The 16184-nt window shown below is 43.3% G+C and overlaps 2 protein-coding genes across 4 annotated transcripts in view; both read left to right on the forward strand.

The window, feature by feature from the left end:
- Window positions 1-16184, forward strand: part of LOC101942052 (interleukin-1 receptor-like 2) — a 67338-nt gene that overhangs the window by 32736 nt on the left and 18418 nt on the right. For both annotated transcript variants that reach the window (XM_065580929.1, XM_065580930.1), the window contains exons 11-12: window positions 1786-1953; window positions 5736-11112. In XM_065580929.1, coding sequence (XP_065437001.1) covers window positions 1786-1953; window positions 5736-6124 — 557 coding nt within the window. In that variant the 3' untranslated portion in view covers window positions 6125-11112. The remainder of the gene's footprint in view (window positions 1-1785; window positions 1954-5735; window positions 11113-16184) is intronic.
- The window catches only part of LOC101945423 (interleukin-1 receptor type 1-like), a 34913-nt gene continuing 33139 nt past the window's right edge, over window positions 14411-16184 (forward strand). Inside the window, exon 1 of one of the 2 annotated variants that reach the window (XM_065580909.1) lies at window positions 14411-14510. The gene's annotated coding sequence lies outside the window, so the exon portion shown is untranslated. The remainder of the gene's footprint in view (window positions 14511-16184) is intronic. The other variant, XM_065580910.1, reaches the window with a different exon arrangement.

Here is a 16184-nt window from a genome sequence, read left to right on the forward strand (position 1 = left end):
TAAGAGAATAAGAAGCTACATTTATTTTGTGTGGCCTTTTTAAGCGGGAGCAGATGCAGGAAATGTCCCTGAATAAGCAAGCTTGTTTGGAATTTCCATCTGTGTGTTGCGTTGTGTTTGCAATATGGACGATGAAAAGATTGAGTACCAGATTTTTAAAAGGGCTTCTACTCAGTGTCCTTTTTTTGCAGACACAAACTTCTCCAACGTATTTTACGCAAAATCAGTTATGAGTGCAAATCCCCTTTTTTAGATGCCGAAGTACTTCAGTACAGCCATCTTGGTGGTGTCATTTTTATTTGTATTGTGGTAATATCTAGAAGCCCAGAGACCCCTTCTGCTAGGCTCTATACAAACATATAGCAAAATTATGACCATCTCTGCACTGAATAGTTCACAATTTAAGACTCCATAGACAACAGGTGGATATGATAGACAGTCAAGGGGAACACAAATGTACCAATGGAATGATACTGGTTAGCATGATAAGCAGCGATCACAGAACACCACTGTTCTAATCATTGTCCAGTGTAAGTGTCATAACAGAGATGGAGGGGTTCGAAAGAGGACAATGTGATACTTTTGTAGATATTGATATGGCACTCCTATGAGGCATTGGAACAGGATGGGAGAAAGTGTGCTTGTTGGAAAACATTATAATTTTAACTGTAAGATGTGAACCTAATATTCATTGAAGGTGAAAAAAAATGTGTGTGCAGTCTTTGAAAGTGCAAAATGGGCTCTGACAAAAAAAGAAGTCTGCCATTTGAAAATCTGGGCTTAAATGCACTTTGAACAGAGGGTGTGAAATGCCTTATATATGTAAGCTACCAGACGTTGGCTTGTGTAGGTAGTGAAGCAGGTATGTAAATCTGCTAGAAACAAACCTTTTTCAGGTTTATCTGCTCTCTGCTTTGCAGGGAAACGATTTCTAACTGCGAGACATGCATACTACACAATATTTACAGCTGCAGAGCAGTTCTTGTAATGAAAGGCTGATGTCACCAAGAGCTACTTCTGCAGCTGACAAGGTGATAATGTGATAAGGTAGTTTCTGGCTCAATGTTAAAACAGAAATCAGGGTGGTTCTCAACCTTTCCGGAAGAGTACCCCTTTCAGGAGTCTGATTTTTGTCTTGCGTACCCCACGTTTCACCTCAGTTAAAACCTCGGGCTTCAGCACCGCACAGCAGAGCTTGAGCTTTGGCTTTCTGCCCTGGGCCCCAGTGAGTCTAACACTGGCTCGGGTGACCCCATTGAAATGAACTCACTCCCAGTTTGAGGATCGCTGATCTAGTCTATAGAGCAGTATAAACAAGTCCTTGTCTGTGTGACAGTTTAGTTTGTACTGACTTTGCTGGTGCTTTTTATGTAGCCTGTTGTAAAACTAGGCAAATATCTAGATGACTTGATGTACCCCCTGGAAGATCTCCTGAGTACTCCCAGGGATATGCACACCCCCGGTTGAGAACCACTGCACTAAGGCAGCAGTGAAGAACTTCTAGCCAGTCTTGCAACTCTTAGTATTTTTCATTCTAGATAGGTAGTAAAACAGTAAATTTGGGCAATTTTAAATTTGCCTGAATAATTAAATGCAGTTAATTTTGGTGGTATTTTTTTCAGCATTTAACAAAGATTGCTTTATTATTAACCTGTGGTTATTTATATGTTCTATTCAAACAATTAACTCATGCAATAAAGTTTAAAATAGAAAAGGTGGGAAAATATTCTCATTCCTTTAAAATAAATTTTGTCTTACAAATCTCACTGCTTCTATCTTGTTCAGTTTCAGATGGGAAGATCTATGATGCATATGTATTGTATCCAAAAATCAACAGAGTAGATTGCATCTACACACCAGATAACTTTGTGCTAAAGCTGCTTCCTGAGGTTTTAGAGAGACAGTGTGGCTATAATCTGTTTATACTTGGAAGAGATGATTTACCAGGAAAAGGTAAAATGAAAAATGATTGTATTCTCTCATTGCCTTTAAAGTAGAACTGGGTGAGTTTTCTCATCATTCTCTTTGAATACTAGAGCAGGGCAGGAAAGTTTCACATCAATATGGTCCCATGGGTCACATCATGACATAGAGGCAGGAGAGTAAGGCACCAATTTTTATAATATTAATTTCGGGAATATAGATGCTCTGAAATATTTTAAATTGGAGCTAGGTTGGAATGGAACTACTAGTGGGAGGAGAGGAGGCCACTTGGCAACAAAATCCAGTGTGTCTCCAAGCTGAACTTCAGTAGAGAGAGGTCAAGGGAAGAGAGTAGCTTGCCTAAAGGTTTTGGATACTACATCTAGAAAGGGGAAGGTTCAGGGTCCCTCTCCCAAGAAAAATTCATGTAAGACTTCACACCCAACCTCTGTTAATTCCCACTTCCAATCAAGTATTAGCAGCATTCCCCATAGTCCCTGAATTCTCAATGCTTCAAGAAGGGCTGGTTCTAGCACTGTGTCCTAAGTATATCCTGCCAGGACCAAAAAGCATTGGTCCTGGCAGGATATACTCTCCTCTTCTATCTGATTCTTGTATTGGTTTCATATTTTTGTTATCCCATCTCTGGTTTTCTCTCTCTTCTCTCTCTATTCAATGTTTTTTGTCCTGTTGTTCCTCCTCTGCAGTCTTCCCCTGATTCCTCATTTTCTTTCATTTCACATTTGATTTTTCTTTCCCTCTTTATTTCCTCCTCCCCCATCTCATGTTTCCCTTTCATTTTTTCATCTCCTCCATGGATCCTTCAGTTGCACCGTTTTGTTTGTAGGGGGAACTTAATTGCTGGCCCCACTTGCCCCCCAATACAGACAAACCCTTGAAATTTTGGGTACCTTTGCCTCTTTCTGAGAATGTTCAGTGAAGTTTGCTTCCACCTGCCCTTTTCACCTTTCCCTATGACATACTCCACCTTTTTCCCATACCCTGTAGATGTGAGTGCCGCTTCTTGTGCTCCCATATATGTGCTTCACACGTCTCCAACTAGCTGGCACTCTACTCCTAAATCTCTCTGCAACGTGTCTATGGGCAGAGTTCGGAATAGAGTGTTTTTGGCATAATAGGAGCAACTCTTTCTTGTTACCTTTAAGACCAGAAAAAGTGGAAGAGCAGTGCTCTGGGAGGGAGGAAAGGCTAATCTGCTAGTAATCTCAGAGAGAGAGAGAGAGAGAGAGAGAGATCTGGTATGATATAGAACATCAAGAAGTTGATTGGTTTTAGTACAATAAAACCTAACCAGTTGGTACTGAATGTGTTCTCTTTCTAATACTTCTGCACTATCACATTTGCTTAGTATAGATAAGACAGTTTTTCATTGTTAACTTGCTCTTATTTTGTACTGTACATTTATATTAAAACAAAGTAAAAAAATGCGTCTGAGGTAATTGATTTTGAAATATGAATACAAAGCAAAATGGATTTTTTTGTTACTAGTTATAATTGTAGAATTCATATTTCTGAAAGAAATCTTTAAATCGAGAGAATTTGTTTTTAGTAACATTTTTAATTGATGATTTTCATCTGGGGTAGTGAAAACTAGCAATAGACTTTCTTCTTCAAGTGCTGGTCCCAATGTGTAGTCCACTGTGGATACGCGTTCACTCCATACACCCGGAGCCAGAGGACTTTGAAAGCAAGGTCTTTTGGTCCACACACATGCACCCAGGTTCACTTCGTGCTTCTGACTGAGGAGGTAAAGGGCGAGGCGGACCGAGTGCCTCTCCATAACCTTCTCACCATGGTCCAGCTCAGAATCTCTAGAGTCCAAAGCATTGGCTTTCTCTTTTATTTATTAATAGATATCTGTCAATAGTTTTTGTAGTTCTAGAATTTTAAAGTTTTTATCTGGTAGTTTTAGTGTTTTATGGTTATTTAGTTAGTCTCTCCCGACCTGGGGAGCAGCACCCCCTCCCCCATCCCAATTTGGGTACTGGACTATGCCCAGAACTCTGGGCTTCAAAATTTGTGCTTCCTCCCTGCAATCCTGCTCAGTCAGTGACGACCACCAATGCTGCGTGTGCTGCCTTGGGGGAGTCCACATCGTGGCAAGGGCAGGAACTTTGCCATAGGAAGCACCTAATAGAAAAGGCCATGAGGCAGCAATCAGACCAGGCTGGGGGATTCCCTCCCTCCCCCAGCATACATCAGCCTGATTCTGCTAAGAGTGCACCTCCTGCCATGAAGTCTGACTCAGGAGCAAAGCAGTCTACCCCCACAGATCTCTTGATGGGGTCTTGTTGGGAGAGTAGGGAGCATTAGGCTAAGTCCTCTTCCAAATCCACTTTGAAGAAGTCGGATTCAGCCCTGTCTAAACTAAGCAAGTCTATAAGCTCAGCCCAAGACAACCTAGTCTCAGAGCCATGACAAGAAAGCCTATAAGTCTAGGGCTCCGTTGACACCAGATTGTGATCTGGCACCTGCAGACTGCTAAGTCCAACATCTCCCTACTCCCACACACTTTTTGGGGTTGTCTAGCACTCTTTTTCAACAGCTGGTGTACAATGGATAAATGGGTGCTGAACATCATCCATTCTGGCTGTATGATAGAGTTTATGTCCCTCCCCCCTCCAAAACCTCCTTCCTCACCCCCTCTTAGGGCCACGCTCATGATAAGATTCTCAAAGTGGAATCCCTCTTACAGTGGGAAGTGATAGAGAAGGTTGCTCTTGAGTAAAACCCCCACCCTTGGTACTGGACATACTGGGATCAGACTATATCCTCTCAAAGAATCTCAAAATGGATCTGACTGTTTAATTGTCCCATCCCCCCACCTAGGGTAAGAGCTCATTCCACAAGAGGGCAAGCAGCATCTCTGGCATCACTTCAAGAGGTGCTGCTACTCAATACCTGCAAAGCAGCTACAAGGGGCTCCATCCACATGTTTGTAAGACACTATGCCTTGGTACAGGACTCCTCTGCCAATACATCTTTTGGAATCTCAGTCCTTCATTCGGTTCTGCCATCTACAACCTCTCACCCTCTTCCTATCTGAGTACTGCGTGTCAGTCACCAACAGTGAATACCCATAGAGACCAGCACTTGAAGAAGAGAAAGTTACTTACCTTTTAGTAACTAGAGATTCTTCAAGATGGGTGGTCCCTATCTGTGTTCCTCTACCTGCCCTCCTTCCCCTCTGCTTTGGATCTTCTGTAATTTGCAGTGGAGAAGGAACTGCAGAGGCAGTCAGTCCACCCCGCCCTTTATCTCCTCGGTCGGTGGCACAAGGTGAGCCAAGGCACATGTGCAGACCAACGGACACTGCTTTCAAAATTCTCCAGCTCTGGGTGCATGCAAAACATGTGTATCCACAGTAGAATACAGATAGGGGCCACACATCTTGAAGAACCTCCAGTTACTAAAGGTAGGTAATTTTGCATGGATTAAAAAGAACAAAAACAAATCAGCTGTATCATTAAAGTAAGGTCTACAGTGCACATCTAAAAATGTTACCAGCATAGCTATGTTGGTAAGGTGGATGGTTTTCTTGCCACCAAAAACCTCTCTAGTGTTGACACAATTATACTTGGGTAAAAGTGTGTGTATAGCTTATTTTGCTTCTCTACTGGAATATGCTATTCTGGCATAGACACTTTATACCAGTATAACTGTGTCTATATTAGAGGGGTTTGCCACTTTAATTATGCTGACATAAGAAAAAGTAAATATCTATTTTTAATGGGGGGAGAGAGATTCTTTTGTCTGAGCTAAAAGTTGATCATTTTTTGTGTCTTTTACAGCTGTGATCAATGTTGTTGATGAAACCATTAAGCAAAGCAGAAGGCTTATAATTGTATTAGTACCAGAATCGTCAAGTTGCAGTTTATTAGAGGATATCTTCGAACAGCAACTGGCTGTGTACAGTGCTCTTGTCCAGGATGGAATTAAAGTTATTCTGATTGAACTAGATAAAATAAAGGACTATACGAACATGCCAGAATCAATCAAATACATTAAGCAAAAGCATGGGGCCATCAGATGGAAAGGAGACTTCACAGAGAAATCTTATTTAGCAAATACAAAATTTTGGAAAAATGTCAGATACCGAATGCCACCCAGACGTCCAACTTCTTCAGAACTACACTTGCTGCCAACAGCCTTGAACACCTTTCAAACCACAGAAAGATGAGGCATATGTCACTTTAATGGCCCTGGGCAGCTCCATTTTGAAAGCTGTCTTGGTGGATTTTATTAGAATGCTGATTGTGTACATGGTAAATGGACGATTTCACGTAAAGCCTTTCAGGATTGCATTCACAGGTTAAAGAAAGCTAATTAATTATCATTCCACTGTGCATAGCTAGCCTGCAGGATACACAGTACTGTTCCTTCAGTGTTATATTAATGACAACATTAGAATGATGACAGCAGAAAAGAAGCACCGAACACAGCAGAAACCTCTGGGGAAAAAATAAGCTTTTGAAAGGGCACTTTTAAGACCCTTTTTGAACAGTGTGTTTCTAGAAAAAAACCTCTATTAAAGCAGATGAAGTATGATGAACATTCAGGTATCTTTTATGTTAACTGAGTCCAGATTTATATTCTGAGTTTTGTTAGTGATATTTTATGTCTTTAGCCTAGTAGTTTAACTACAATTGCAGTAGTTAAAAGCGCAGTTCATTAATCTGTTCTTTATCACGAACTTACTCATTCCACCCAGGTTAGACCCTCTTCACCCTGCCACCAAGCACGGTCAGACATTGCCATGCATATCCTGCAAAAGCTCATCTTACTCTGAATTGTAGATCTTCAACTCCCAACAAATACATTTTTAAATGAATATGAACAGTTTGAAAGATGGAGGCAGTTCAGCTGAAAGATGCCACAGTGATTAGTTTTTAAGCATAATATTACTGAACATATTTTAAATGATCTGGAAGAGGGGCAAAGGATTAAACAGATGTAAAATGTTAATTACTTCACTGATAATACTAATTTGGGGTATGAGGCAAGCACCAAGGAGCATAAAGTAAACCTATGAAGGCTGGAAATCCATCCGTAAAATGATACAACCTAATCTAATAAGATTCACTAGAAGCATTACAAAATGTACTGTACTGAACAGTCAGTGACCTGGCATAAAGACAGACTAGGTGATTGAATAAATGTCTTCCATCTCCTAATGTCTAAGAATTGATGAGAAGTGATAGCAGTGTGTTTAATATTGATCAGGTATAAGTATTAAGTTAATGGAGCAAGTGTGGGGGTTTCTTTGGTTTGTTTTTTAAGAAAATATATGCCATAGTTGCAGCTGATTTTTAATAAATTTCCAGTACTGTTTTGAGTCAATTTTTGAAGCAAACTGCAGGGATTTGGTGGTATAATTTCCTCTTGCATAAATTATAATGACTGCTAAAGCCTCTTACAGTTTTGTGGAAAATATAACCCTTTTGAAGCAGCGGTTTATTGTTAAGCAAATGAGACTGATGTTGACCAGAACTACCACACAGAGGTTGCTGGCCAGCAGAGATGGCAAGTTTTAGAAGTGATACCTATTTTGAGAAAAGGAGGCAGGATTTTCATTGACCTTTCCTGGCACAGTGGAGGATTTAATGTTTGCAGGTTGTAATAGAGTAGTCTGTGTATACTTATCCAAAGTGTTCTGACTAAAACTGCTAAGAAATTTAGTCTGCACTGGAGAGGACCACAAGGGCCTGGGATATGTTTAAGATACAGGGATTTACAACAACGAACTAGTCAATGTATTGGCCTTCAGTGGATTACAGGTGGAAGGAAATTTGTATTTTTGTAAATGATAGGAAAAAATCATGCTCTTGAAATGAAGAGAAGAGTAGAGTTGCAAAGTGCACATTGGTCATGTGAGAAATGACAACCTCTAGGGCAGGCCAGAGAAAACTGTAGTGAAATTTGGGAGATCAAATATTGAATATCTAAATGTATGAATACTATACTGACCACCTGTGGATCTACTGGTTGTCTTCTAAATTAGCCAGAAAAAGTTATTTCACTCTGAAACTAATGCTTAAGGCCCCATGATTACAATGGAACTACTTGCAAAAATAGTTAAGTGTGTGTGTGTAAGTGTTTGCTTGCTTAGAGGTCTGTGACAAGGGGAACTCTCAATGCAGATAGAAGTTGGCTATGTAAAAGAAGAGCTCTGACTCCTGACATTAAATCTGTAATTGGTTTGAAATTAACAAATCCAACCCCTAGAAGTATTGACTATAGATACATGAAGCTTCACAGAAGACACTGCATTGATTGCAGGATCAATTCTTTTTTAATACTGCTTAATAAAGTAACTTGCTCAGGGTCTGATAAGTATGGTTTATATTATAGATATTCTAGCAAGTGCAGCAATACATTTTTGTAATTGGCTATGATCAAAGGTGGGTATGGGGAAATATGAACTTTATGTGCTCTCAGGTTCAGCACAAAAGGAAGGAATTATATCACTGGGTCAAAGAACTGTGCTTATAAATGCTCAGTATATTTTACATAAGGGGTAAATTGTATTTGTATCAGTCAATGAAATCCCTCTCTCTCTCTAACATACATATTTTTAAGATAAGGTCACCAGACAGCAAATGTGAAAAATTGGAATGGGGGTGAGGGGTAATAGGAGCTTATATAAGAAAAAGACCCTAAAATCGGCATATCTGGTCACCCTGTTTTAAGATAAGAGAAATGTAATAAAACCTCCAGACTGTTGTTTGAATAGAGTGGGAATGGTCATGCTATCAGGAAGAAATATTTTCCATCTATAGCATTGCACAATTGGATATGTTTATTTTGAGGTTTTCTCCTTTTCTCTGAGCCTCAGGTACTGACCTGCATCCCCACCCTGCCTTCCTACCAAAGCTGATGTCACATTTCTACCACAACCAGGACATTTTTCTGCCTGTCTTCTTCCCAAAGCTTCACAGAACTGATGAGGAACATTGACTATATACCATAGACATAGATGGCCCCTGACCTTTTATGTTGAAAGAACTAAACCCTTCCGAAAGTCAACACAGCTCTTTGCAGTGAACAGGATGAAAGGTGTGCTGGTGTCATCCCAGAGCATCTCATCCTGGATAACCGCCTGCATCCTGATTTGCTATGAAGGTTCTGCCTCCAACCATCACGACAGCCCATTCCAAAAGGGCCCAGGCTTCATCAGCAGCATTCCTCGCACAGATACCAATCCAGGACATTTACAGGGTTGCGACATGGTCATTGATTTATGCCTTCGCATCCCACAATGCCATCACGCAACAGGCCCATGATGATGCCAGTTTTTGGGAGGGCAGTGTTGCAGTCAGCACATTCATGAACTCCAAGCCCACGTTCAGAGAGATTGCTTGAGTCCCCTAGCATGGAATTGACATGAGCAAGCACTCAAAGAAGAAAAAATGGTTACTGAAATTTCATAACTCTTGCTCTTTGAGATATGTTGCTCATGTACATTCCATTACCCAGCCTCCTACCCTCTGTCAGAGCTACTGGCAAGAAGGAACTGAGCAAGTGTGGGACTGGCAGCACCCCTTATACAGGCGCATAGGCGCAGGGCTTCAGGAGGCGCTAGGGCCAGCCCCATGGATACCACTAAGGGAAAAAAAAATCTCTGGCAATTGTGCACATGGTGTGTGCACACCTAGCATGGAATGCACATGAGCAACACATCTCAAATAACAACAGTTATGGAAGGTCAGTAACCGTTTTATCCAGGGGCTAGTTAACAGAATATGGTGGAGCCAAGGCAACCTACTAGAAATTCCAGATAACTTGGTAGGCATTAAGACTAGGAGTACAAGTTCAATGACCACATACAGCATCAAAAGTTCATACTCAAGTTTCTGAGCCGATACAGTTCCACTGGCCAGGTTCCTGGGGAATGCCAAGTGGTACAAAGTGGAATGTCATCGATTGGCTTCCTTTTAACACTATAGCTTTGAGAGTCCAAAATGCTCTGGCATACCGTCATTGAGCATGAAGTAACACAACTAGAATTCCCAAATGCCTCCAAATCAAGTAATCCCTGCTTCTCTGGGGGAGGCAGCCCATCAAAACATTTCCAAGATTTCATCTTCAGATATAAAGAAAGGCTTGTGTTTTTCTTAAAATATTTTTACATCAGTAACATGGGGTGCCAGACTCTCTTAGCTGGAGGACTTTCATCAGACCTTGGACAGTGGCATCAATGGAGGCTGAAACTGTAGCTGCAGCTCTTAAACCTTAATGGCCAATTGAGCGTTGCCATTCCCTTTCCCCTAGACTGGACAGTGGGAGACCTGTAAGTCAGATTTCAGCCACCTCTGGCATCCCTGTCAAAGTCCTCCAGCAAGAAGAGGAATCTCAGAAACTGACATTCTGTATATTTCCACTAATAAAATGACACAACTTTTCGATAGATAAAAATTCTAGTAACAAAGAGAGACAACCAAAACGTAACCAATTACTTTAATGAGGGATTTTTTTTAAAAAAAAGCTAATACCCCATAATACAAACCTACTGAGAACAGAATTTGGAAAGGGCTGAGTTTGAAAAGAACTGACTGTGTTAAGAGGTAACTCCCTTCTCTTCATGTGTCATTATATAATGCCTGCATCTGTAACTTTCACTCAATGCATCTGAAATGGGCTTTTTTTACCCATGAAAGCTTATGCCCAAATAAATTTGTTCGTCTTTAAGGTGCCACCGGACTCCGTACTGATTGTGTTGTGATGTACATGTTGTAATATGCTATAGGCCATATGGACCTCGTATAAATGCTGTATGCTTGACATGAGTATGTGAGCTGTGTGCTGGCAGCTGAAGCAAGGATTTAAGGTTATGAGCGGTCAAGAATTATCTGTGCAAAACAAACTGTCATGTCCATAAGCGAAAATGGAATGTCTTGGATTATGGTGGCCTGCCCGGACCTGCTCCTCTGGAGTTATGGATGAAAGGCTTAGTAAACAGAAAAAGAGCTAATGATGCGAAGGACTGGTCTATAAAAAAGGTTGTTGCTATAGCTAAGTTGGAGTCAGACACCGACCCAAAATCATGGAAAAGAGGTGTGTAATGTGGGGCTCCCCACACCTTGTGATCGGACTGAATTTCGACTGGCCATTGGGATTTCCTTTGGATCTTCAGATTCTGGTGTTCTATGGAAGGAGTGTGATTGTGGAGTGAGTGAGGTTTATATTGTAATCAACAAAAATATTTAGAGTATTATATACCAACACTGTGTCCGGTATCTGCCTGCTCCCTCATCCAGTAGGGAGGCCTCTATCAGAGCCTAACACTTGATGGAGAATTGCAAGTGGGGGAGAGATATAAGGAGTGTTGGATTATGAGACGGGGGTCTCACAGTGTTGGGGGAGACTAAAGGGTGACTCCTTATTTGTGGGATTTGTGAGATTAAAAGTATGCTTGGGGAGATACTGCGTAGAGTTTTGGGAACGTGCTACATTAAGTAGTTAAGTGAGTGAGAGTGCGTGGGGAGATACCGCTTGAGGTTATTCAGATAATGTTTAAAAAGCGTAAAAGGGTAGAGGAGGCACCCCAATGGATTAAAGTTAAAGCCCCTTCTATGTTAGGGAAGGAGATTATTGCATTTGGGACCTGCCCTTGGAGGGCGGGTGCACTGGAACCTGATGTGATAATTGATACATTAGAAAACATGTTGGAGAAGTATGTACAGCTATACAAGACTAATGCCAGCAAGAAGCAGGCAGCTGTGATATGGTTGTGGGCTACGAAAAAGGTAATTGAATACAAGGGGGAGGCATGTGCAGGGCTAAAGACCCTGCAAGAAAGTCTTAACATTTGCCAGGAAAGTTTAGAGAAGGAAGTATGGCAAGCACAAGTAATGCAGACTCAGTTGGAACAGCTGGGAAAACAAAATAGAGAACTGGAAAAGAGAAGGATGGAATGGGGACACAGGCAAGGCTCTGTGGCATCAGAACTGGGAACAGAATACTGGGTACAGTATTATGAAAAAATAATTAGAGCAGTGCAAGGGATATTAGGTAAAAAACAATTTGTGTGTGTAAATATTTTTGTGTAACTATGCAAGGTTTTAAGGACCTAAACCAACACTCATGGTTTGTAAAATCCTGTTTGTAGGTTTAAAATAATTTGGGTTTGTTTTATTTTGTCTTTAAATAAAAAAATGATGCCACTAAAACTCCATTTGAATCTCACATCCAAAGTTGCAACATTAACAGACTTTTTTGCCAGACATGGCCAGCTAGTATGATGTGGCTTTGGTATTTAGCATTTAACCCTTTGGATAATTCCATGTGTTTATAAAGTTTAATATCTTTTTAAATGAAGACCAAAGCATTAGGTTGCCGACCCTGATGTATCTAAATCTGCCCAGTTGGGAAAGATAAGTATCTTGTTGCATAATGATCAAATATTAAAATTAGGAAAAGAAGGGGAAGAATTGACAGTCCACCATTGACAGTCTTTAAGGAATGGTCTCCCAGTGCCATGGCCTTCCTGAATGTGGCATTGCATCCTGTTGTATTGTTCATGTTAATGATTTTATTAATCTTTGTCATGCTGTGTTTGTACTGTCAAATAAGAAAACAACAAGGAGTTTTGGAACAGGTAATATATAAAGCTGAGCAGCTTGCAAAATTATAAAAGTGATACATGATTAGTAACGTTGATTGTACCAAAAGGGGGACTGTTGTGATGCATATGTTGTAATATTCTATAGGCCATATGGGCCCAGTATAAAGACGGTATGCTTGACATGAGTATGAGAGTTGCGCGCTGGCAGCTGAAGCAAGGATTTAAGGTTAGGAGTGGTCAAGGATTTATCTGTGCAAAACAAACTGTCATGTCCATAAGAACTTCGATTGGCCATGAGGATATTTGGGGGCCATAGGGATTTCAAGTGACCCTTCCCTGAATTTTTGTGTAAATCACTTGGTGGTGGCAGCAATACTGTCCAAGGACAAGGAAAGGAATTTGGGCCTTGGGGAAGTTCTAACCTAAGCTGGTAGAATATAAATTTAGGGGTCTTTCAGGTGGGTCCCCATATCTGTACCCCAGATGTCAGAGTGGGGGGGAACCCTGCCTCTTCCAGCCCCTGCCCTGCCCTTACCCTGTCCCCATTCCACCCCCTTCCCACAAGTCCCTGCGCCTGCCACGCCTCTTCTCCACCTCCTCCCCTGAGTGTGCCCCTCCCTGTTCCTCCCCCTCCCTCCTGGAAAGTCCTAAGCACCACCTGTTTGACAGCAGGAGGGAAGCCCTGGGAGGGAGGGGGAGAAGCAGGGACATGGCACGCATGGGGGAGGAGCAGGGGGCGGCGGGGATAGCTTGTCTGAGGGTGGGTGCGGAGTACCCACTAATTTTTCCCTGTGGGTGCTCTAACCCCAGAGCACTCATGGAGTCGGTGCCTATGCAGTTGGGGGTTACAGGTTGTTGTAATGAACCATAAATCCAGTGTCCCTATTCTGTCTATAATTTTTAGTGTCTAGGAGAATTATGAATTTAAGCTCCCAGCTTCATCTTTTGAAAGTGTTGTGCAGGTTTCCTTTGAGGATAAGGACTGAGATAGCTCAGCTATAGAGCAATCACGTTATGAAAAGTGCTCACTCACAGGCGATGTGGTATTTTTGTCTTATCAGTTTCCTGTGTGAGTTTATTCGAGAGCGTAGTGATTGGCTGCTTTCACCCACATAGTTCCTATTGTGGAATTTAGTGCACTGGATGAGGTACACCACAGGTTGTGATTGGCATGTGTAGGATCCACGGATCTTGAAAGGCATGTTGGGGCACAGGGTTTGATCATGGTAGCAGTGGAGATATAGCTGCAGTTTTTGCATCTGCATTTGCATCTCTGGTGAACACAGCAAGCCACACATGGCCAGTAGCTGGGTTAGCTGGTGGCTCTGCCCCCTAGGCTTGGGACTTTTAATATAAACTCCTAGAAGTGTAGGACTGGAAGGCACCTCAGTAGGCCATCTTGTCAAGTCCCTTGCACTCATGGCAGGGTAGGGTTAAATTTCCCCCCTCCCTCCCTTAAGCAGACAAGGCCTCATTAGTGGCTGGGGTCAGGTCATTCGGGGCTGAGCAGCGGCTGGCTGTAAAGTGACCATATAACCAGTGTGAAAAATTGGGGTGGTGGTGGTGGTGGTGGGTTAATAGGTGCCAATATAAGACTGAGCCCCGAATACCTATAAACTCGGGACAGCTGCTTCCCCACCCTGGCTGTGAGTGAGCCTAGGCACAGCGGACTCTGCCCCACCTGCTGTAGCAAGAGGGGTCTGGCTGGGGGCAATGGGGCCCCAGAGCGGGCCGGGCTGGTAAAGGCACAGCAGAGACACCCCTCCCCCCATCCTTTGGGAGCAGGGACCCGCTCGGGTGCCCCTGCTGCCATCGGGGCTCTTCGGGGAGGTGCGCGGGGTGGGGGGGGGGAGAAAAAGGGGACCCAGGACCGCTGCGCTCCCGGTCCCAGCTCCTTTGCTGCTCGGTCTCTCCGGGTCCGCGACTGCCACCCCGGCCCCGCCCGCTCGCTTCTGACGCGGGCGGGAGCTGGCAGGAGGCGGCAGCAGCACCGCAGCGGCAGGTAGGTGCGGGGCGCGGGGGCTGGCCGGGTCCGTCTCCGGGCGGGGAACCGCGCGGATGCCGCTGGCCAGGAGGCCGCGCTCGCAATAGGGGCTGTGAGCCTGTGGGACCCTCCCCCGCTCCGCGCCGGGAGCCCCGGCCCCCTGGAACCGGCTTAACACCTCCCGCCCCCGCCGCGCTCCGGGGCAGCCAGCCGGGGTTACAGTCCAACACGCCTCGGGGCACCTGCCGGGGAGGGTGGCTCCGGGGTCGGGGCTCGGCGGCGGGCGGGTCGCAGGGAGTCCCGCGCAGGTCGGTTCTGCCCCCGACCCTGCCGCAGAAGGCGCTGCCCAGACAGGCAGCGGGAGCCAGGAGCAACCCCGCATCCGCAGCCCTGGGAAGCTGTCGGGACCCCCGGAGCCGTATCCCTGGCAGCTGTTCCCAGGAGTTAGGACTGACCAAGAATCCGAACTCAGACCCCAGCCCTAGCTAGAGGTTGGGCGCGTGCTAGGTGCCGCTGGAGCCCCACGTGTTGTGGCTGTTGCAAGCCGAGGTTGAGTAACAAGTTCAACCTCAGCCATATCTACTCTGCGTGAGGCGGGTTTTAAAAGTAGTTACTTTTAAAGTTGTTACTTCCCATTAGTATCAGCGTTCGGAAAAACCGAGCGAGAAAAAGATTCTCGCTTAGTTTGGAACCCCAACCTCTGAAATTGGAGCTTCCGTTTAAAATGAATGCAAACTGAACTTCATTTTTTTAAACTTATTTTTCATCCTAGATACTATTAAAATACTTAAAGCAGCCCAGGATTAATTTCTGACTGCAGTTTGTGTCATCAAAAGGAAGAGAAAGCTGCATGAAAACATGTTCAAATGGGATACACTTGGTATATACAAAAGGAGAAAATAGGTGGATAAGATTATTTTTCCCGTCTTTATCAGGTGACCACCCAGTAAATATATATTACAGAGTAGGGTCTCCTGTTGATTTTACTGCTGGCAAGACTCATTATTCTGAATGCAGTGTAGTTGTAACTGTGTTGGTCCCAGGATATTAGAGAGACCTGGTGGGTGAGGTAATCTCTTTTATTGGACCAACTGCTGTGTCTCTCACCAACAGAAAGTTGATCCATTATTCTGAGACTGCCACCAAACCAGTCCAATTAGCATCACAAAACTGGGGGTACTGGTTTCCTGATGGAAGAGTTAGGTCATCCAGAGTGTGCTATAAAATCTACATTTTAATATCTTGTATTTAGAAGAGGGGGGCAGAGAGGAAGCCTAAGTATTGTCTCTTTTGGATGGTATGGGTATGAGAATGAGGTCACAATATTGGGCCCAGTACTTTTTTGACCAGGCAACATTTTTCTCTGCAAATAACAGAGTCATTATTTTAATTACTCTTTTTATTATCGGGGGTAGCCGTGTTAGTCTGTATCTACAAAAACAACAAGGAGTCTGGTGGCACCTTAAAGACTAACATTTATTTGGGCATAAGCTTTCGTGGGTAAAAACCTCACTTCTTCAGATGCATAGAGTGAAAGTTAGGGTATGTCTACACTACGGGATTAATCCGAATTTACAGAATTCGAATTTTGGAAACCAATTGTATAAAATCGAATGTATGCGGCCACACTAAGCACATTCATTTGGCGGTGTGCATCTATGTACTGGGGCTAGCGTCGATTTCCAGAGCGTT

This window comes from Chrysemys picta, chromosome 1 (assembly GCF_011386835.1).
Source record: "Chrysemys picta bellii isolate R12L10 chromosome 1, ASM1138683v2, whole genome shotgun sequence".
NCBI lineage: Eukaryota > Metazoa > Chordata > Testudines > Emydidae > Chrysemys > Chrysemys picta.